General features: G+C 38.5%; 1 protein-coding gene across 7 annotated transcripts in view; it reads left to right on the top strand.

The window, feature by feature from the left end:
* BLVRA (biliverdin reductase A) overlaps positions 1–21984 on the top strand; it is a 50679-nt gene that overhangs the window by 16612 nt on the left and 12083 nt on the right. For 5 of the 7 annotated variants that reach the window (XM_047096957.1, XM_047096962.1, XM_047096958.1 and 2 more), the window contains exons 3-5: positions 6852–6973; positions 8942–9061; positions 11035–11132. In XM_047096957.1, coding sequence (XP_046952913.1) covers positions 6852–6973; positions 8942–9061; positions 11035–11132 — 340 coding nt within the window. Of the gene's footprint in view, positions 1–6339; positions 6409–6851; positions 6974–8941; positions 9062–11034; positions 11133–21984 lie in introns of those variants that run through there. The other 2 variants (XM_047096956.1, XM_047096959.1) reach the window with 2 other exon arrangements.

Genomic DNA, 21984 nt, shown 5'->3' with positions numbered 1-21984 from the left:
TTAACGTTTATTTATTTTTGAGACAGAGAGAGACAAAGCATGAACGGGGGAGGGTCAGAGAGAGAGGGAGACACAGAATCTGAAACAGGCTCCAGGCTCTGAGCGGTCAGCACAGAGCCCGACGCGGGGCTCGAACTCACGGACCGCGAGATCATGACCTGAGCCGAAGTCGGACGCTTAACTGACTGAGCCACCCGGGCTCCCTGAGTCTTATTTCTTAAAAGAGCTGCTTTGTGTATAAATATCTATGGTTAGTAGTTCAGCGTGTGTACCATTCAGTGTGTAATTTAATATACTCTATCAATTATTCTGAAAGTTTTAATGGATGATCTCACAGTTATTAATGAAGAATGTTACTGAGTTTAAATGTGCTACTAGCTTCATGTCTAGCCATAAACCAAGAAACTTAGCAGTGATCTTAATTTTATTGGGTAAGGGACACCTATTTTAAGAGCATGTATCATCTATTGGAGTTAGTACCTTAAAGAAAAGATAGCTCTTCAGTGGAATCAACAGTGGTATAAAATATTTTATAAAGGCAATATAAAAGATAATACTTTTATAAAATCAATTATCCTAGAAATCATTTTACATTACAAGAAAATTACAGACCAGTAACTCTCATGAGCATAAATGCAAACACTCTTAATAAGATTTTAGTGAATAGAATCATCAATAAATAAAAAGGATAATACATGGTGGCCAAGTGATGTTTATCCTAGGAATGAAAGGCATCATCAGATCAATAGACTTTAAGAAGAAAAAAAATTATATGATCATCTCAATAGATCAGAAAAGGAATTTGATTAAACTGTTTTTAGTTTAAAAAACCATAAAAACCATTTATCGTTTTAAAAAACAGCAAAAATATGAATAGAAGGAAATATTCACATCATGATAAAGGGTATCTACAAAAAAATCTACAGCTAACTTAAGTTTTCATGGTAAAAGACCCAAAGTTTTTCCCCTTAGATTAGAAAGTAGGCAAGAATGTCTACTGTCACTAATCCTAGTCAAAATCATAGTGGAAGACCCACCCAGTGCAATAAGGCAAGATGAGTAAATAAAGCACTGCAGATTGGGAAGAAAAAAATGAAACCATCTCTATTTATGTCTGACTTTATGGTCTATCTAGAAAATCTGACAGAATCTACAAAAAAAGCTGCTAGAAGTAATGAGTTCAGCAGGATTCCAAGATCCAAATTGGCATATAAAAATCAATTATATCTTTGCAATAAACAATGAGAAGTGGAAACTAAAAAAACATACTATTTACTAGCACTAAAAATCATAAATACTTAGGTATAAATTTAACAAAACATGGCAAGATTCATACACTGAAAATGATAGAATGAAAGAAGTCAAAGAAGACCTAAATAAATGGGGATATATACCATGTTCATGGATTTGAAGATTCATTATTCCAGGATATTTGTTCCCCCCCACCAAACTATATTCAATGTAATCCCATTCAAAATCCTGGCAGTTTTTTTCTTTTTGATAGAAATTGACAAGCTCATCCTAAAATTTATATGTAAAGCCAGGAAAACTAGAATTTTTGAAAAGAAAAAAAAGTTGGAAGGTTGACAGTAACTGATAGTTAGGTTTATAGTAAGTTTATAGTTAACTTTGTAGTAAGGTTAAAACTTACTATAAAACTACAATAATTGAGACAATATCCACCCCCAAAAATGCAAAGGCATTTAAATGGAAAAAGAATAGTTTTTCTCAATAAATTTTTGTTGGAACAATTGGATATCATATGCAAAGAGGAAAAAAAAAGAACCTTGCTGGCCTCCAGAGGAGATGGCACATGAGCTGGGTGTGAAGTCTGGGTATATTTACATACAAGCCTGGCATACTTCTGCCTCATTGTAGGCAGTTGGTATAGAGCCTGTGGAATACACATTCTAGAGGCTGCATCTCTACCTATCAAGAGCCCTTATATCTACCTTAACACCATATATAAAAATTCAAATCAGAATATAAACTATAACATAACTAAAACTGTAAATCTTAACTATAAAACTGCTAAAAGAAAGCATAGGAGAAAACCTTTGTACCCTTGGGTTAGCCAGAAGAATGATATATTAAAATTTTTGTGATAAGTTGGACTTCATCAAAATTAAGAACTTTAACTTTAGCCTCTCAAGAGCCATTCTTAAGAAAATGAAAAGACAAGCTACAGACTGGAAGCTGTTTGCAAATTACAAATTTGATAAATGAACAAAATGAATATATTAAAAACACATAAAGAACTCTAAAAACTCAATAACAATCCAGCAGAAGGTGGCAAAAGATTTTAACAGATGCTTTAACAAAGAAGATACAGACATCTATAGGCAGATGGCAAATAAGCACACAAAACAATGCTCAACATCACTAGTCATTCTGGAAATATATGTAGAAATCAGAGATACCACAACATACCAATTATACTGGCTAAAATGAAGAAGAGGAGAAAAACCTGATAGTACCAGGTGTTGGTAAGAATGTAGAACTCAGACATTGGTGGTGAGAATGCAGAACAGTACATATAGCTTTGCCAAGGTTCACTTCAGTAAATAGTTTCACAATTTCTCATAAAATTAAACCCATACTTAACATGTGACCCAGCAGACATAACATATGTATGACTTAACATAATTCACAAACATATGACTTAACATATGACCCAGCACTCTTATACCTAGGTATTTACCCAAGTTAAATAAGAACTGTGTTTATACAAAAACTAGTCCATGATTGACTATAGTGGTTTTATTCATAAAAGAATGAATTATGAATTCATTCGGGCTTGGAGCATCAGAAATGTTCTTCCTTTGCTAAATGGATGAACAAACCAGGATATGTATACAATGGACTACTACTACTTAGTAATAAAAAGAAAGAAATTACTGCAACATGTAACAACACAGATGAAAAATGCATTGTTCTAAGTTGAAGCCAGACTCAAAAGACTATATATTGTATGACTTCATTTATATGACTTTCTGGAAAAGGCAAAACTGTTGACACAGTAAGCCAATCAATGGTTGCCTGGAGTGGGAGTTGGATTTGACTTTTACAAAGGACGTAGGTAATTATGGAGGAGGCTGATAGAATTATTCTATATCTTTACTTGTGGTAGTAATATGTATGTTGGTCAAAACTCATGGAAATGTACACTAAAATGGGTGAATTTTATTAGATACAAAAAATCTAACTGATAGCATCAAAAAGGGCTTCGTAAGATCCTTGGGTCTTGAAAGTTTTGAAGGTGTCCTGGTGGGGAGTAGGGAGGAGCTCAAGGGACAAAGGATTTGCAAAGACTTAAAGGTAGCAAACAGTGGTGCCTGGGTGGCTCAGTTGGTTAAGCATCCAACTCTTGATTTCGGCTCTAGAGACTTGAGATTTGAGATTTTTGTGAGATTGAGCCCTGCATTAGGCCCCACACTGTCAGCATGGAAACTACCTGGGATTCTCTCTCCCTCTCTGTCTCTGCCCCTCCCTCACTCATGCATTCTCTCTCTATTTCTGTCTCTCAAATAAGCATTAAAAAATTTTTTTTAATATTTATTTATGGGAGAGAAAGAAAGAGCACAAGCAGGGAAGGGGCAGAGAGAGAGAGGGAGACACAGAATCTGAAGCAGGCTCAGGCTCTGAGCTGTCAGCACAGAGCCCGACAAGGGGCTTAAACTCACGGACTGCAAGATCATGACCTGAGCTGAAGTCAGACACTTAACCAATTGAGCCTCCCAGGTACCCAGTAAATAAGCATTTTTTAAAAAGATACCAAACATACAAAGTTTTACATACTTTCACTTGTTTGGGAAGTCAGAAGTCTAAAAATACACAGTGGGAGAGGTGACCAGGAGAAGTAGACCGGATCCAGGTTTGGAACACCTCAATTGTTTGGTAAAGAAGTCTTTGTAAGACTTTCATATTTAATTACAAGACTTATATTGTTTCATGTTTTATGATTATATCCATTATTTCCAAGCCCTGCAGGCATCTGCCCCCCTTGAAGCCTTTGAAAGAATACCTTCCTCTGTCCCATATACCCCCAGATAACAGTGTGGCTCACCTCAGTTCATTCAGGTCTTTGTTCAAAGCTGCCTCCTCAGAGAGGCCTTCCCTTACCACCCTATCAAAACTGAGACACCCCCTCCCTGCATCCCCACCCCATCTTCTCCTTTCTATTCCTTTTACCCTACTTCATCTATCCTGGTAATGCTCACTATCTCTTGACATTTATTCATGTGTTGATCTATTTGCTCTCTTCCTTCTTTGAAATTTCTTTAAGAACAGGGTTTGTCTAAGATATATCCCCAGAGCCTCACACTTTTTGGAGTAAACCATATATGCAAAGGCCCTGAGGTGCAGATGACCATCACATGTTAAAAGAGCAGGAAGTGGGGCGCCTGGGTGGCTCAGTCGGTTAAGCGGCTGACTTCGGCTCAGGTCATGATCTCGCGGTCCGTGAGTTCGAGCCCCACGTCAGGCTCTGTGCTGACAGTTCAGAGCCTGGAGCCTGTTTCAGATTCTGTGTCTCCCTCTCTCTGACCCTCCCCCGTTCATGCTTTGTCTCTCTCTGTCTCAAAAATAAATAAACGTTAAAAAAAAAAAAGATTTAAAAAAAAAAAGAGCAGGAAGAAAGCCAGTATGACAAGAGGGAGGGTGCTAGGTGATGAGCTGAGAGAGGCAGGGGACAGGTCTTGAAGGCTTTTGTAGACCACAGCAAATGGTTTGGGTTTTATTCTGCATATAATAGCCTCTGGAGAATTGTAAGCTGGGGGACAAGGAGGGGATAACATCATCTGATTATATTTAGTCTAAAGATTCTTGCTGCTATATGAAGAATAGAACAGGGGCGCCTGGGTGGCTCAGTCGGTTAAGCGTCCGACTTCAGCTCAGGTCACGATCTCGCGGTCCGTGAGTTTGAGCCCTGCGTCGGGCTCTGTGCTGACAGCTCAGAGCCTGGAGCCTGTTTCAGATTCTGTGTCTCCCTCTTTCTGCCCCTCCCCCGTTCATGCTCTGTCTCTCTCTGTCTCAAAAATAAATAAACATTAAAAAAAATTTTTAAAAAAGAATAGAACAGGGCAAGAAGTAAAGCAGTTATAAAAGCTATGGGAACAGTCCAAAGGATGAGATGGTAGCTTGGATTAGGGGGTAGCAATGAAGATGGACAGAAGTAGATAGAAGGCTTATGGATGGATCTTGGCCATTTATGGGTGAATTGGGTATGGAATGTGGGGCAGAGAAAAAAGGCCAGGATAACTCCCAAGTTTAAGGACCTGAGCAACCTAGTAGATGGTGGTGGCATTACTGAGATGGAGAGTGAGGGAAATATACCTTGGGTGAGGGGTTGGAGTAGAGAATGAAAAACTTTTCATGTTTTTGTTCCATGAACAACAAGGGGCAGAGGGTTTTTTTTTTTTATGTTAAAGTATTTTTTTTTGTTGAGATATAATTGACACATAATAATACATTAGTATCAGATGTACAGCATAATGATTCAGGATTCTTTTCTTTTTTAAAGAACTTGGGCTTTGGTGTTTTTCTCTCTTTAGCTGGTGTCTCAGTTTAGGCTGCTATGATAAAGCAGAGAAAGTACCACAGACCAGATGGCTTATAAACAACAGAAGTCTATTTCTTACAGTTCGGGGGCTAGAAGTCCAAGATCAGGCTGTGTGGTGGGGTTCTGGAAGGGTGCTCTTCTGGATTGCAGATTGCTGACACCTGGGCAGAGAGCAGGGCGAGGAAGCAAGGTGTTTTGTGACTCATAAGGGCACTAATCCCATTCATGAGGGCTCCTACCTTATGCACTCATCTAATCCTAATTACCTCCCAAAGGCCCTACTTCCTAATACCGTTATATTGGGGGTTAGGATTTCAACATATGAATTTTAGGAGGACACAGTCAGTCAGTAACAGTTAGGAAAATGGAGGCTTTAATCAGGGGAGGGACTTAGTTTTTATCTTAAGCAACTGCTGTGGCAGGCCTGTCGATGAGACATGGAAAGGGTGACATTAGGAGTGAGAGCATTTGGTGATTTAGTGTGGCATCAGGTGGAGACAAAGAAATCCTGGGTCAACACTAGAGCAGTTTACACAGGAAGGGGCAGAATTAGTGGGAAATGGTGATACCAGATATCTCAGGTGACAGGTGAGTCCTAGGTGATGTTCCCATTTCTATGCTCAGAGACATCCAAGAAGAACTGAGTGTAAGGGATGTGTAGATAATTTTTTATCAGTTTGGATTATATTAAGTGGCTCTATACCTTTAAAGAACTGACTTGATTTTTTCATTCTGATACTATTTGCATACAGCACCCAGCAGTATACCTGAGTAATAGGTAAGCTACCACAGTACCGTGGGAGTGAAGTTGGTTGGAATGCAGACAGACAATGTGGAATCTGAACAAGGTGACTGCTCATGGTTTTCCCTGTGTTCTGTGTGCCAGCATCTCACTAAGCACCTGTGGCCTCGGAATGAGTCCCAGCTGTATCAGATTTGTATGTCCACTGGAGGAAGGATTCAGGGAGTACAGAGGTACAGCTTAACGAGGAAAATCTCTTATCTTTGGAAAGGTGGCAAAGTGGAGAACCAGATGTGAGGAGCCTTCTCCATGGATGATACACTTGAGCTCCTGTAGAAATATATCTTGGGTGGAGCTGACTTCTCTCCGAGCTCTCATTTCAGGGAGTGTCCTATTTGCCCCTTGTATGCTGCAACTTTTGGTTCTGGGTTGTCTCCTTTCCTTCCTTGTCTGGACTCTGACTGGTCCTGGGCACAGGTCTTTGTTTTGCTGTTCTCTGCTAGATGCATGGACTGTTTTTATATCCTACCATGGTTCCGTGTTTTTCAGCCTGAGAGAAAGTTTGGAGTGGTGGTGGTTGGCGTTGGCAGAGCTGGCTCAGTGCGGATCAGGGACTTGCGGAATCCACATGCTTCCTCGGCGTTCCTGAACCTGATTGGCTTCGTGTCCAGGTGGCTGGCATTTGTCTTGTGCCTTGTAATTCATGGGAAGACCAGTGAGAATGGATTAGGGCTTGGGACATAGAGACTCTCCAGACCCAGGAGAGAGAAAGCCAGCTCTGGGGTCATTCCAGAGAACTGTGCTCAGGGTCAGCCCCACAGGATCTCAAGTTTGGATGGCTTTGGGGTCTGGAGTGCTGGGCCTGCAGCTGGGGTGTAAGGCGAGTCAGCCTTGATGGGACTGTGAAGACAAAGGCAGAGAAGATGAGAGCAGTGCCTAATAGTTACAGAGGGGTCACAGTGAACACATGTGGATTGGCTAAAAGAAGGCATTAGGTGTGTACCAGTTAATCATTATGTCAGTTATGATGGCCATCTATGTAGTGGCCCTGGGTTTTATAAGCCTTTTCAGCTATTTGACATAAATACCATTATCAACCCTACTTTACAGATACAGAAACTGAGCCACAGAGGGGTTAAATAATTTGACTATGGACACACAGCTGGAAAGTCTAAGACCTGGATTTGCATGCATGTCTATTTGATTCCAAAACCCTTCATCTAAGCAACATGTGTTCTTTTCCTTTTGATAATTTTGAGCCTTACTTTTCTTTAAGGTTTCATTTATCTCCTATAACTCTATCAAAACCAGACTTCCCACCATGTTTCTTCTTCCCTGACCCATAGGGAAGTTGCTCAGCACCTTCCTTCACCACTTACCACTTCCTCATACACACCATTCGCTGAACTAACACCATATAACATCATTTAGGAGTGTTAATTTATGAGTGGACAAGATGTAGGCACTTTCTTGGCTAAGGAGAGGGGGTGGCATGCAACTTAGACACCTCTCTGCTTTCTAGCGCTTTAGAGAAATCAAATAAATAGTGGCCCAAAGCATGTTTTAACTCCTGTGATGGTCCCTGCAGATGTTTTTTCCATATCTTAATTCATGGGACCTACTTTCCTCCAGTTTACCTGTCTCAAACCTGGCTTTTCCCTTAAGGATATAAAGTGGGTTTTGGGACAGTAGAGAGACCCAGAAGTGCTAGGAGTCTGCCCTTGGGCAGTCTTCTCCTCTCAGTAAGATTCTAAGGGAGTTGCACACAAATGAGAGATCAAAATTATTATTAGCACTGTAACTCCCATTGCACCCCTGCCTGAAGCCAGGTTGAACACAACACTTGGGCTCAAGGCTGAAGCAGGGCCTCTCTTTGTCCCATAAGCCCCAGTCCCCTGCTAGCTGGCTGCTGTGACTGATACAGTCGAAACTCCTAAGCTACCCAAGTCAGGAGGGAAGATGGCCTGCTTTACAGCCCTGCCATTCTCACACTGTTCCCCATTCTTCATGACCTACCCGCTGTGTTGTAGCATCTCCCCTGGAAGCCTACTCTGAAACCTTAAAGTGGATGTTCCCTGCCTTCCTTGAATTACCCACCTATACCCCCAACACAACATTTCTCGTATTAATGTTGTGATGTTGCTACATTTATGCATGTGTGCCTTCCTTCCTCTTTTAGACTGTGAATGAAGTCTGGTATAGTCAGTGTTTGGCCAAATGCTTGGAGCTGGCTGTGATCATAGAGACCACTTCTCATGAGATAAAAGGAGATCAGTTGTTTTTATTTTAGAGATGGAATAATTCAAAGACCGCCATGTCATATAGGCTGTTAGCAGTAGTGTTGGCACTCAGTGCCAGATCTCTTGACTTAAACCCCGAGGCTGTTTTTCTCACTCCATGTTGGAAACTGTCCTGGAAATGGGACAGAGGAAATTAATTTCTTTATATCCAAAAGCTAATTATCAGGACATCGTTGGGAGGAGAAGAGAAGGATAAATATAAATATAAATATAAATATAAATATAAATATAAATATAAATATAAATACAACATATATATATATGTATGTATACATGTGCTCATTTATTTATTTGATATTCTGTGTACTTTTGAGTTGCATTTCTGTTATTCTTAACTAGACGAGAGCTCGGGAACATTGATGAAGTCCAGCAGATTTCTTTGGAAAATGCTCTTTCCAGCCCAGAGGTAGAGGTTGCTTATATCTGCAGTGAGAGCTCCAGCCATGAGGACTATATCAGGTGGGTTTTCAATGTAGGTATTCCTTGCCTTGCACAGTAGTGCAGGAGTATAAAAATGACTGGGAAAGCTGAAATCTTGCAAAGAAGTTTTAATAATCAAAGGGAAAAGGGGCACCTGGGTGGCTCAGTTGGTTAAGCGTCCAACTTCAGCTCAGGTCATGATCTCATGGTTGGTGGGCTCGAGCCCCACGTCAGGCTCTGCGCTGACAGCTCAGAGCCTGGAGCCTGCTTCGGATTCTGTGTTTCCCTCTCTCTCTGCCCCTTCCCTACTCGCACTCTGTCTCTGTCTCTTGAAGATGAATAAATGTTAAAAAAAAAAAAAGAAAAATTTTAAAAAGGGAAAAATTACAGTGGGGCCATTACCTTTAAAAATTGTCAAAATCCGGGGCGCCTGGGTGGCACAGTCGGTTAAGCGTCCGACTTCAGCCAGGTCACGATCTCGCATTCCGTGAGTTCGAGCCCCGCGTCGGGCTCTGGGCTGATAGCTCAGAGCCTGGAGCCTGTTTCCGATTCTGTGTCTCCCTCTCTCTCTGCCCCTCCCCCGTTCATGCTCTGTCTCTCTCTGTCCCAAAAATAAAAATAAACGTTGAGAAAAAAAAAAAAAATTAAAAAAAAAATTGTCAAAATCCTAAAAACTCTAAAAACTTACTATTCGTTATAAAAATATAAGAAAATGAAAATTATGTAAAACTAAAATTTATTTAGTACACTGTAATTTAAAACAATAGAAACAAAGAATTAAAGAGTTTTCTTTGTAAAAAACTGACAGTAGTTTGAATAGTGTTGGTTTCTTCTCATGGTAGGATGTGGAGCCAGCATCTATTCTGTGCCTTGGCAGATTGTTGTAATCCTTTCTTGTGCTTTTAATATTGATAAATATCTCCAAGAGTTCCTTTAATATGAAATATTTTTCCAAGAGGTGAGGAAAGAAGTAGTGGTGGCATCGATATCATAGAGCAAGGGAGGTGACATGTTCCTCTGCCCCAGCTTCAAATGCGAAGCTTAGCGCCCTTCAAGCGTTGGGTGGTACTGACCCTGGAAGGAGGAGCCCCACAGGATCTGGCGGCTAACGAGGCAGTACCAGTCGCCTCCCTGAATCTCACTGCCCTCTTAGGTCCTTACATTAAATTGAAGCTGCCACCGTGCTATTCCCCAGGAGTAAGCTACTCCCTCCTTGTCACTCCAACTCTAGTGTGGAAAGAAACACCTTTCCTTGGTTCCCTTTAACCCACTTTGGCACCAGAATGTATTTCTTAAAAAGGTAATTGTGTAATTTTCATCTTATAAATGTTTGTACCTTAAGAGTATCTAAAAAATAAAATCCAAACTTCTGAGCGTAGCATTCTGGGTTCTTCACAGTCAGACTCTCAGCTGCTTTCATGATTTTGTTTCCCTCTCGTCCCTGAGTCCACTTCCCTGCCATATGCCGAAATTCATACTATTATCCAGATGGACAAATTTCCCATAAATATCCACGCCTCTGCATATGCTGCCCAAAGTGAAATTCCCTCATCTTGCATGTTGCACCTGGAAAATGCCTCCTATTTCAAGACCCAATTCAGATGTAGTTACTGAAATCTCAAACTGCCTCAGGCAGAGCTGCTGTCATGGGTTCATGGGTTTGGTAGTCTTTATTTATAGCTGTCATGTGGTAATAGACAATTTTCATATTAATGTCTTTTATTTCTCCTCCAGAGTAGCTGATAAATAGTGCCTAGTTGAATACATGAGTAGTTGAATGGATGCATGTTCAAATTAACACATAACTGGAAAGTCATTCTCCTCTAGCACATTAGAAAATAATAGGAAGTACAATTCATCCTCCTTATCCTCTGGCCCCATTTCTCACTGATTCTCATCTGTAGTCCTACATAACTTGGAGATTTATGTGTATTTATAACATTCCATTCTCTGTTATGCAGGGCATTTAATGAAGCTTACTTGAATATATTTTCTCTCTCTTTTTTCCAAAGGCAGTTCCTTAATGCTGGTAAGCATGTCCTTGTGGAATATCCAATGACACTGTCTTGGGAAGCAGCTCAGGACCTGTGGAAGCTGGCTGAGCAGAAAGGTGACGTATGTTCTGTCTGGAGCACAGACTCTCGTTTAGAGTTTCTGCCTGTAAGATGTCTTTGGTGCCATCTTTATGCCTTTAAAACTTAACCCTATGTCAGATATGTTACTGGTCCTGTGGGCTCCCAACCCCCTACTCATCCCCACAATTGTAGGCACGCATAAGGAGCACGTGTGGAGGGCCAGCAGGGCAGAGGGATGCGTGGGAATTTGCACATTTTTGTTAGAGACTTAACAGAGTCTTGTACTCTAATGACAAGCATGAATTAGCTTTGCCCTGTGCCAGTGCCATGATATTATTTTGGTGTTATTCATATGAAACATTGCTAGTAGAAAAATGCCCAAGTCAGAGTAATGCATGCCCAAGTCTTATATGCATACTTTTTTAAATTTTTTATTCAAAAAAAATTTTTTTAATGCTTATTTATTTTTGAGAGAGAGAGAGAAAGAGACAGAGTGTGATTTTGGGAGAGGCAGAGAGAGAGGGGGACATAGAATTCGAAGCAGGCTCCAGGCTCCAAGCTGTCAGCACAGAGCCTGAGGTGGGGCTTGAACCCGTGAGCAGTGAGATCATGATCTGAGCCGAAGTCAGATGCTTAACCAACTGAGCTACCCAGGTGTCCCTATTTTTTCCGTTTTTTAATTAATTTATTGTTTAATTTACATCTAAGTTAGCATATAGTGCAACAGTGATTTCAGGAGTAGACTCCTTAATGCCCCTTACCCATTTAGCCCATCCCCCCTCCCACAACCCCTCCAGCAACCCTCTGTTTATTCTCTATATTTAAGAGTCTCTTATGTTTTGTCCCCCTCCCTGTTTTTATATTCTTTTTGCTTCCCTTTCCTTATGTTCATCTGTTTTGTATCGTAAAGTCCTCATATGAGTGAAGTCATATGATATTTGTCTTTCTCTGACTAATTTCGTTTAGCATAATACCTTCCAGTTCCATCTGTGTACTTGCAAATGGCAAGATTTCATTCTTTTTGCTAGTGCTGCTATAAACATTGGGGTGCATGTGTCCCTTCGAAATAGTACACCTGTATCCCTGGGATAAATACCTAGTAGTGCAATTGCTGAGTGTAGGGTACTTCTATTTTTAATTTTTTGAGGAACCTCCATACTGTTTTCCAGAGTGGCTGCACCAGTTTGCATTCCCACCAGCAGTACAAAAGAGATCCTCTTTTCTCTGCATCCTTGCCAACTCTGTTGTTGCCTGAGTTGTTAATTTTAGCCATTCTGACAGGCGTGAGGTGGTATCTCATTGTGGTTTTGATTTGTATTTCCCTGATGATGAGTGATGTTGAGCATCTTTTCATGTGTCTCTTAGCCATCTGGATGTCTTCTTTGGAGAAGTGTCTATTCATGTCTTTTGCCCATTTCTTCACTGGATTATTCACTTTTTGGGTGTTGAGTTTGATAAGTTCTTACAGATTTTGGATACTAACCCTTTATCTGATATGTCATTTGCAATTATGTGCATACTTTTGTAGTTTGTGTTGTTTCTCAAGAGGATTATTTATCAAATATCTCCTACATGTTAGGAACTTGGGAACTCTACTATGTGCTTCATATATTATTTTGTTTAATTCTAGAAACCCTTGGAGGTAGGTATTTTCTCTTATGTATAGGAGCTTATGTATAGGAATCCATGGCTCAGAGAAGTTAAGTAATTTGTGCCAGATCACAAAGCTAGTAACAGGACTATATTGAAGATAGAGATTTGAATTCAGTCCTTTCCAGCTCTGAAGTCTACATTCATTCCTCTAAGCCATACTGCCTTCCAGAGATTTTTGTTTTTACATTACCTGCACAAGTCCCTCTATGGAGGCAACAAGAATTAACTATAATGTTTAATGATTAAGGGACCTAGTTACATGAAGTTTAAATTAAAAACTCTTTGTTTCAACATTTGCTATTGAAAAGCTTTAATATATGAGCAAAGTATCATGAACAATTGCATGAAAATCACCAAAGAAAGCACCTTGTGCTTATCACCAGTGTAGACTGGTCAGACTTTATTGAAACTCTTGTAGCACTCTGTAGCACTGGGATGTGCTGCTGAAGGACAGAGCCCATCGCCACAGCAGCTAAGCAGTGCCTAGAACTAAGTAGACCTTCAGGAGGTGTTTGAATGAGGAGATAGAGAATTACTGCTGTGAGTAAGAGGAGCTTTGAGGCCATCACCTTTGTATATTATTTTCTTATAGCACAGATATCCATGGACAAAGAACAAGACACCAAAGCATACACCATAGATTTCTTGCTAACTGCAAAGGAAAGAAAAAAAAAATGTGCCTTTGCAATGAAGAGCTCTGTTGTTTTCATCCTAACCGAATGATTGCTGATATGGGTCAGTCTGATGATACATACCATCTGATGTGATGTACACAGTGTCAATCATATAATTGAGACTTACAGGACATGCAAGGATAAAGGAGCAAATTAAATGGCACTGTAAAAAATCAAGCAAACTAGAATGTGGTACATGCTACAAAATAACAGGCTAAATTTTCTCAGAAAGGTAATATCCTGCACATAGTGACTTCCTTCCAAAGTGTAAATATAGAAAGGAGGGGAAAAGAGTACACTTTACACTAGAGAAACCAAACACTACCTTAGCTAGTTGATCAAAAGTAACATCAACAGTGGTAAGTTATGATAATAGGACGTATTCTTGATATGATATGATGAGAATGGTTCATTACCTCTGTAGTTTTCCTCCCCTAACCATAACCCCAGTGTGATCATGAGAATAACATCAGAAAAATCCCAGTTGAGGGGCATTCTACAAAATTCCTGGCCAATACTCTTCAGAACTGTCAAAGTCATTAAAAAACAAAGGAAGTTTAAGAAACTTTCTAACCCAAGAGGAGCCTAAGGAGATATGATAACTAAATGTGATGTGGTATCTGGAAACAGAAAAAGCACATTAGGTGTAAACTAAGGAAATCTGGGGGCACCTGGGTGGCGCAGTCGGTTAAGCGTCCGACTTCAGCTCAGGTCACGATCTCGCGGTCCGTGAGTTCGAGCCCCGCATCGGGCTCTGGGCTGATGGCTCAGAGCCTGGAGCCTGTTTCCGATTCTGTGTCTCCCTCTCTCTCTGCCCCTCCCCTGTTCGTGCTCTGTCTCTCTCTGTCTCAAAAATAAATAAATGTTAAAAAAAAAAAATTTTAAGGAAATCTGAACAAAATATGGACTTTAGTTAATTAAAAATAATAAGCTTAGTTTTTTAAAATTTTTTTTTTTCAACGTTTATTTATTTTTGGGACAGAGAGAGACAGAGCATGAACGGGGGAGGGGCAGAGAGAGAGGGAGACACAGAATCGGAAACAGGCTCCAGGCTCTGAGCCATCAGCCCAGAGCCTGACGCGGGGCTCGAACTCACGGACCGCGAGATCGTGACCTGGCTGAAGTCGGACGCTTAACCGACTGCGCCACCCAGGCGCCCCAAGCTTAGTTTTTTAAAAACTAAGGATAAGTGTTATATTAGAGCCTTGGTATTATCTCCATTAGCAAGCACAATCTGGGTGGATATGTTTAGATCATTAATGGCTTTTAAAAAGAAAAAGGTTCTTAGCAATGAAACTGACATTTTTTTCTCTAGGCAAGTATTTATAACTCAGAGCGTTCATTAAGCAGTTTTTACACAATAGTTATTATGTATGAGATACCGTACTTATTAACAATAGAGATAATAAAAAGATGACCCTTGCTTTTGAGGAGCCCACATTGCCATATGTTCACAACTAGGTAACATTAATCTGCTGAAAATGAGTTGAAAATGTAACTATAACATTTACATTGTAGCCCAGGGAAGTAATACTTTTATTCAACTTGGAATACCTAAATGCAATATCATTTTGTATGGCAAAAGTTAAGGATAATTTGGGAGTAATGTCAGCAAGATGGTGGAATAGGAAGCACTAGGACCTCATTCTGCCGTGGAGACACTGACTTAAGAGCAATATATAGACCATATTGCCTTTGTGAGAATTCCAGAAACAATTTAAGTGGTTGTAGTCACCCAGGCATACACAAAGCCAAGAAGAGCTGCATTGAAGCCGGTAAGAAGGTTCATTGCATTTGCTCGGCTTCACCCTGGCACAACAGGGTGTGATCAGGACAAAACTCCCAAGTCTTAGCTTCTCCCTTGGGGGAAAAAAGAAGAGTGGAACCTGCATCTAGTGTTCTGGTTTTGCAAGGGCTGCTTGAGAGACTGGTTTCTATCTCTCTTGACTTGGGGTGCTGAAGGAAGCAGTAGTGTACTTTAGATGCGAGATTAGAGGCTGCCAAGAACAAGGCAAACTCTATGATTTGTTATAGCAACAGAGAGACTGCAGTACTGCATAAAGAAACCAGGGTGAGCAAGATATTAGGTTTTTGAGAACAGGGGCAAACCTCTTTCACTTGGAAATTATACACATAATCCCAGAGAAGATACATCCCCAGGAAAGATTTGAGAATTGTTAGCCTGTCTGGAGAAGGTCTTTCCTTATAAAAAGTCAGTCTGTAAAGACTGGGAGAAGTGGCTGTTTTTCCAAATATTCAGATCTCAACAAATGATCACAAGGCGTAAAAAGAAACAAGGAGGGCGCCTGGGTGGCGCAGTCGGTTAAGCGTCCGACTTCAGCCAGGTCACGATCTCGCATTCCGTGAGTTCGAGTCCCGCATCAGGCTCTGGGCTGATGGCTCAGAGCCTGGAGCCTGTTTCCGATTCTGTGTCTCCCTCTCTCTCTGCCCCTCCCCCGTTCATGCTGTCTCTCTCTGTCCCAAAAAATAAATAAACGTTGAAAAAAAAATTAAAAAAAAAAAAAACAAGGAAAAATTGGCCTCTTAAAGGAACAAAATTAATCTCCAAAAACTAATCCTAAAGAAATAGAGACCTATGAATTATCTGATAAAGAATTCAAAGTAACTCTAAAAGATAGCTAAAAGAGGACACAGACAAGTGAATAAAATCAGGAAAACAGTGCATGAACAAAATGAATATATCAACAAAGAGCTGTAAACTATAAAAAACAAAAAAATTCTAGAGATGAAGAATAAAATGAGTGAATAGAAAAATGTGCAAGGGTTCAACAGCAAACTTGATCAAGTGAAAGAATTGGTACATTTGAAGATGGGTCATTTGAAATTTGAGTCAAAGGGGCAAAAAGAAAAAGAATGAAGTAAAGTGAAGAAAGCTTAAGGGATTTATGGTACACCATCAAACAGATCAATATATGTATTATACAAGTCCCAGAAGGGAGCAGTGAGCTTATTTGGAATAATCATGGCTGAACACTTCCCAAATTTGAGGAAGGAAATGGAATACAAATTGAAGACACTTAATGAACTCCAACTAGAGTAATTCCAGAGATCCACACCAAGACACATAATCACACTGTAAAGACCATAAAGGCAGAATCTTGAAAAAGGCAAGAGAAAAGTGACTTCTCAAGGAGCTCTTAATAAGCTTATCAGCAGAATTCTCAGCAACCTTGTAGGCCAGAGGGAGTTGGATGATATATTCAATTTGTTGAAAGAAATACAACTGCCAACCAAGAATACTATATTCATCAAGACTGTTCTTCAGAAATGAAGGTGAAATTAAGACTTTCCTGGAAAAACAGCAACTGAGGGAATTAATCACTACTAGACTTATTCTACAAAAAATGCTAAAGGGAGTCATTTAAACTTAAGCAAAAGGATTTTAAACAGCAATTAATCATATGAAAATAAAAAGTACTCTGGTAAAGGGAAACATAAAAAGAAATATAGAATCCTGTAGTATTTTGTTGGTTCATAAATCATCAAACAATTTTTTTAATGTTTATTTTTGAGAGAGCAAGAGCATGAGCAGGGGAGGGGCAGAGAGAGAGGGAGACACAGAATCCGAAGCAGGTTCCAGACTGTGAGCAGTCAGCACAGAGCCTGTGTGCGGCTCAAACTCCTGGACCATGAGATTATGACCTGGGCCGAAGTTGGACATTTAACTGACTCAGCTACCCAGGCACCCCAATCATTTTTAATTCTAGTATGAAATTGGAAAGACAGAGCATAAGAAATAACTATAAATCTATGTTAATGGATATACAATATAAATAGATATAATTTGTGATATGAGTAAAATAAAGTGGGAGGTTGGAAATGTAAAGGAATAAAGTTTTTGTATGCAGTTGAAGTTTTTATTAGTTTAAGTTAGATTACTATAATTAGAAGCTTTATTTAATTCCCACAGTAACCACATGAGATGTGCAAAAGGAAATGAGAAAGGAATCAAAACATGTCACCAAAAAAAAAAAAAAAAAGATCAACAAAACACAAAAGAAGGCAGTAAGAGAGGAAAAGAAGGACAAAATACTGCAAGAATTTATAGACAACAGTTAACAAAATGGCAGAAGTTTTTTTTTTCTGTCAATGATTACTTCAAATGTAAATGGTTAAACTCCTTAATCAAAAGACTTAGATTGGCTCAGTGGATTAAAACAAAACAAAAACAACGTCCAACTGTATACTGTCTACAAGAGACTTCATATCTAAAGACACATATGCACTAAAAGGATGGAAAAAGATATTCCATGTAAATAGTAAGCAAAAGAGCAAGAAGACATAAATTTATCAAACAAAATAGGCTTTAAATCAAAAAGTGTCATAAGAGATGAAGAAGGACATTATATAATGATAAAAGGGTCAGTTCACCTAACATTAGAGCTCCCAAATGTATGAAGCAAACATTGTTGAAGGGACACAATAATAGTAGGAGACTTCAGTACTCCACTTTGAGTAATGGATAGGAAAACCAGCCAGAAGGTCAATATATGAAACAGAGGACTTGGACAACACCAATTGAACAGACATATAGAGAATACTTCATCCAATAATAGCAGAATACACATTCTTCTCAAGCACACATAGATTGTTCTCCAGGATAGACTATATGTAGGCCACAATAAGTCTTAACAAATTTAAAAAGATTGAAATCATGCTAAGCATCTTTTCAGAACACAATGGAATGAAACTAGAAATCAACAGCAGAAGAAAAACTGGAAAATCCACAAATACATGAAAATTAAACAGTATACTGTTAGTTAGCCAATGGGTGAAGGGAAAAATCACAAGAGTGATTAGAAATATCTTGAGAAAATGAAAGTGAAAATGCAGCATACCAAAATATATGGGATATAGTAAAAACAGTACAAAGAAGGACATTTATGGTGGTAAACACATTAAACAAGAAGGAAGATCTCAAGTCAACAACCTAACTTTACACCTCAAGGAACTAGAAGACTGCACTAAATCAAAAGTTAGCAGAAAAAAAGGAAAACAATAAAGATTAGAATAGTAATAAATAAATAAATAAATAAATAAATAAATAATTTCAAAGAAACTAAAATCTTTTGAAAAGATTTAAAAAATTGACAAACTCTTAGCTAGATTAACTAGGAAAAAAAGATTCAAATAAACAAACTCAGAAGTGTAAAGGAGACATTATGACATGCTACAGAAATAAATGTATTACAGGAGACTACTATGAACAAGTATACTCCAACAACTGGATAACATAGAGTAAGTGGATAAGTTCCTAAAAACAGACAAAATACCAACTGAATCATAAATTCTGTACATACCTATAACTAGTAAGAAGACTGAAACAGTAACTTCCTAACTAGAAAAGCCCAGGATCAGATGGCTTCACTGGAAAATACTACCAAACATTTATAGAAGTAACAACAATTCTACTCAAAACTTTCCAAAAAATTAAAGAGGAAAGAACACTTCCAGACTTATATGAGGCCAGCATTGCCTGATACCAAAGCCAGACAAAGTTAACTACAAGAAAAGTAAAGACCATATATCTGGTTTCTGCAGATGCAGAAATTCTCATCAGAATGTTAGCAGCCTAGATTCAGCAGGACCAAGTGGGATTTATTCCTGGGATGCAAGAATTGGGTCAACATATGAAAACAAAGAATGTGATACACCACATTAAAAGAATGAAGGACAAAACCCACATGATCATCTCAATTGTTGCAGAAAAATGCATTTGACCAAATTCAACACCCTTTAATGATAAAAGCATTCAACAAACTAACAATAAATAGAAGGAAACTACCTCATGATAATAAAAACTATATATGACAAACCGCAAAACATTGCTGAAAAATATTGAGGTGACTGCTTCAAATACACAGACATCAATGCAAAAGCCATCAGAAATAGGAAAAAAAACAAGCATGACATTATCAGGAACACAATAATTTTCTAATAACTGACACAAAAGAAGGGGAAATCCACAAGTTACGTGAAAATTCTAAATAATTATTTGAAGGAAGCTCAGCATGATTCAAGAGAACAATAAACAAACTCAGGAAAACAATGTATGAACAAAATGAGAAATCATAAGACGAATACATTTTGGAGCTTAAGCATATAAGTGAATGAAATGAAAAATTCAGTAGAGAGCTTCAACAACAGGCCCAATCAGGTAGAAGAAAGAATCTATGAATGTGAAGACAGGTCTCTTGATATTATCCAATCAGTGGGAAAAAAGAAATTAAATTGAAAAAGAGCAAAGAAAGTGTATGTGAATTATGGGACAACGTCAATTGAAACAATATTCACATTATGGGAGTCCCAGAAGGAGAAAGGAGAGCAAAAGACAGGGAAAACTTATTTGAAGAAATAATGGCTAAAAACTTTCCAAAACTAGGGAGAGATGCAGTCATCCAGGAACATGAAGCTCAAGTGTCCCCAAAATGATTTAATCCAAAGAGATCACATTGTAGTCAAGCTCTCAAAAAAATCAAAGAATTCTAAAAGCAGCAAGAGAAAAAAGACTCACCACATACAAGGGAATCCTGATACAGCTGTCAGCAGACTTCTCAGCAGAAGGCCCAACAGGCCTTCCATGTGCTCAAAGAAAAACACAATCAACCAAGAATACTTCAGAACTGTCAATCACAAACTTTAGAAATGAAGGAGAGATAACGTCTTTCCCAAGCAAATAAAAGCTGGGGTAATTTATCATCATTAGATCTGCCTTATAAGAAATGCTAAAGGGAGTTCTTCAAGCTGAAAGGATGTGAATTAGTAACATGAAAATATATGGAAGTATAAAATTCACTGTTAAAGGTAAATATATAGTTAATTTTCTGAATATTGCAATAGTGAACTCTAGCACATAGGTTAAAAGACAAAAGTGTTACCTGTCAATGATGTAAATGACTTACATTCTCCACTAAAAGACATAGGGTGGCTCAATGAGTTACAAAAAAAAAAAAAAAAAAATCCAAGTATATGGTGCCTATAAGAACACTCATAGACCAAAACTAAAAGGATGGAAAAATATTCTATGCAAATAGAAACCAAAAGAAGCTGGAGTAGCTATACTGATATTAGACAAAATAGACTTTAAGTGAAAAGCTGCAGCAAGAGATAAAGAAGATAAAGGGATCAATTCACTGAGAGGTTGTAACAATAGTAAATTTTTAGGCATCCAATAGGGGCACCTGGGTGGCTCAGTTGGTTGAGCTTCAGACATCGGGTCAGGTCATGATCTTGCACTTGATGAGTTTGACCCCTGTGTCAGGCTCTGTGCTCACAGCTCAGAGCCTGGAGCCTGCTTTGTACTCTGTGTCTCCCTCTCTCTCTGCCCCTCCCCAGCTCATGCTGTGTCTTTCTCTGTCTCAAAAATAAACAAACATTAAGAAATATAGATATAGATATAGATATAGATAGATAGATAGATAGATAGATAGATAGATAGATAGATATCCAGTATTGGAACACCTAGATACATTAAATAGTTTATAGATCTGAAGACAAAAGGAGATAGCAATGCAATAATAGAGGATTTCAATACCCTGCTTTCAACAATGGATAAATCATCCACATAGAAATATAATATGGAAATAATGGATTTGAATTACACTTAGACCAAATGGACCCAATAGACATGTACAGAATACAGAGCATTTCAACCACCAACAACAGAATATACATTCTTCTCAAGAATGGAACGTGGAACATTCTTCAGGATAGATCATATGTTAGGCCACAAACAACTCTTAACAAATTTAATAAGAGTGAAATCTTATCAAGTATTTGACCACATGATATGGTATAAAAGTGAATAATAGGAAAGCTGGAAAATTCATAAATATGTAAACTGCACACTTCTGAAAAAAACAATGGGTCAAAAGAAGAAATCGAAAGGGAAATTTAAAAAAAAATCTTGAGATGAATGAAAATGGAAACAAACATACCAAAAATTATTGCATCTAGCAAAAACATTTCTAAGAGGAAGATTTATAGCAGTAAATACTTACATTAAGAAAAGAGAAAGATCTCAAACAACCTAATTTTACATTTCAAGGAAGTAGAAAATGAACAAAGCAGAAGAAAATAATAAAGATTAGAGCAGAAATAAATGAAATAGAGACTAGAAAGATGATGGAAAAGATAAATGAAACTGAGTTGGTTTTTTGAATAGAAATACAAAATTGACAAACCTTTAGCTGCACTTACCAGGAAAAAAAAAAGATGACTGGAATAAGTGAGGGAGTAATATAACTGATACCGCAGAAATACAAAGGATCATAAGAGACTACTATGAACAATTTTATGCCAAAAAATTAGATAACTTAGAAGAAATGGATAGATGCATAGAAATGTAATTTACCAAGATTTAATCATGAATAGAAAAATGGAACAGACCAACAATGAGGAAGGGATTAGATGATGATGATGACAATAATAAATAATAATAAATCCCAACATATAAATGTCCAGGATGAGATGGCTTCACAGGTGAATTCTACCAAACATGTAAAGAATTGTTACCAATCCTTCTCAAACTCTTACAGAA

Source organism: Lynx rufus, unplaced genomic scaffold (assembly GCF_022079265.1).
Source record: "Lynx rufus isolate CCGP_SWC_20201006 ecotype Redwood Valley unplaced genomic scaffold, mLynRuf1.p SCAF_4, whole genome shotgun sequence".
In the NCBI taxonomy this organism is placed as follows: Eukaryota; Metazoa; Chordata; class Mammalia; order Carnivora; family Felidae; genus Lynx; species Lynx rufus.
This window is presented reverse-complemented; position numbering and strand designations above follow the sequence as displayed.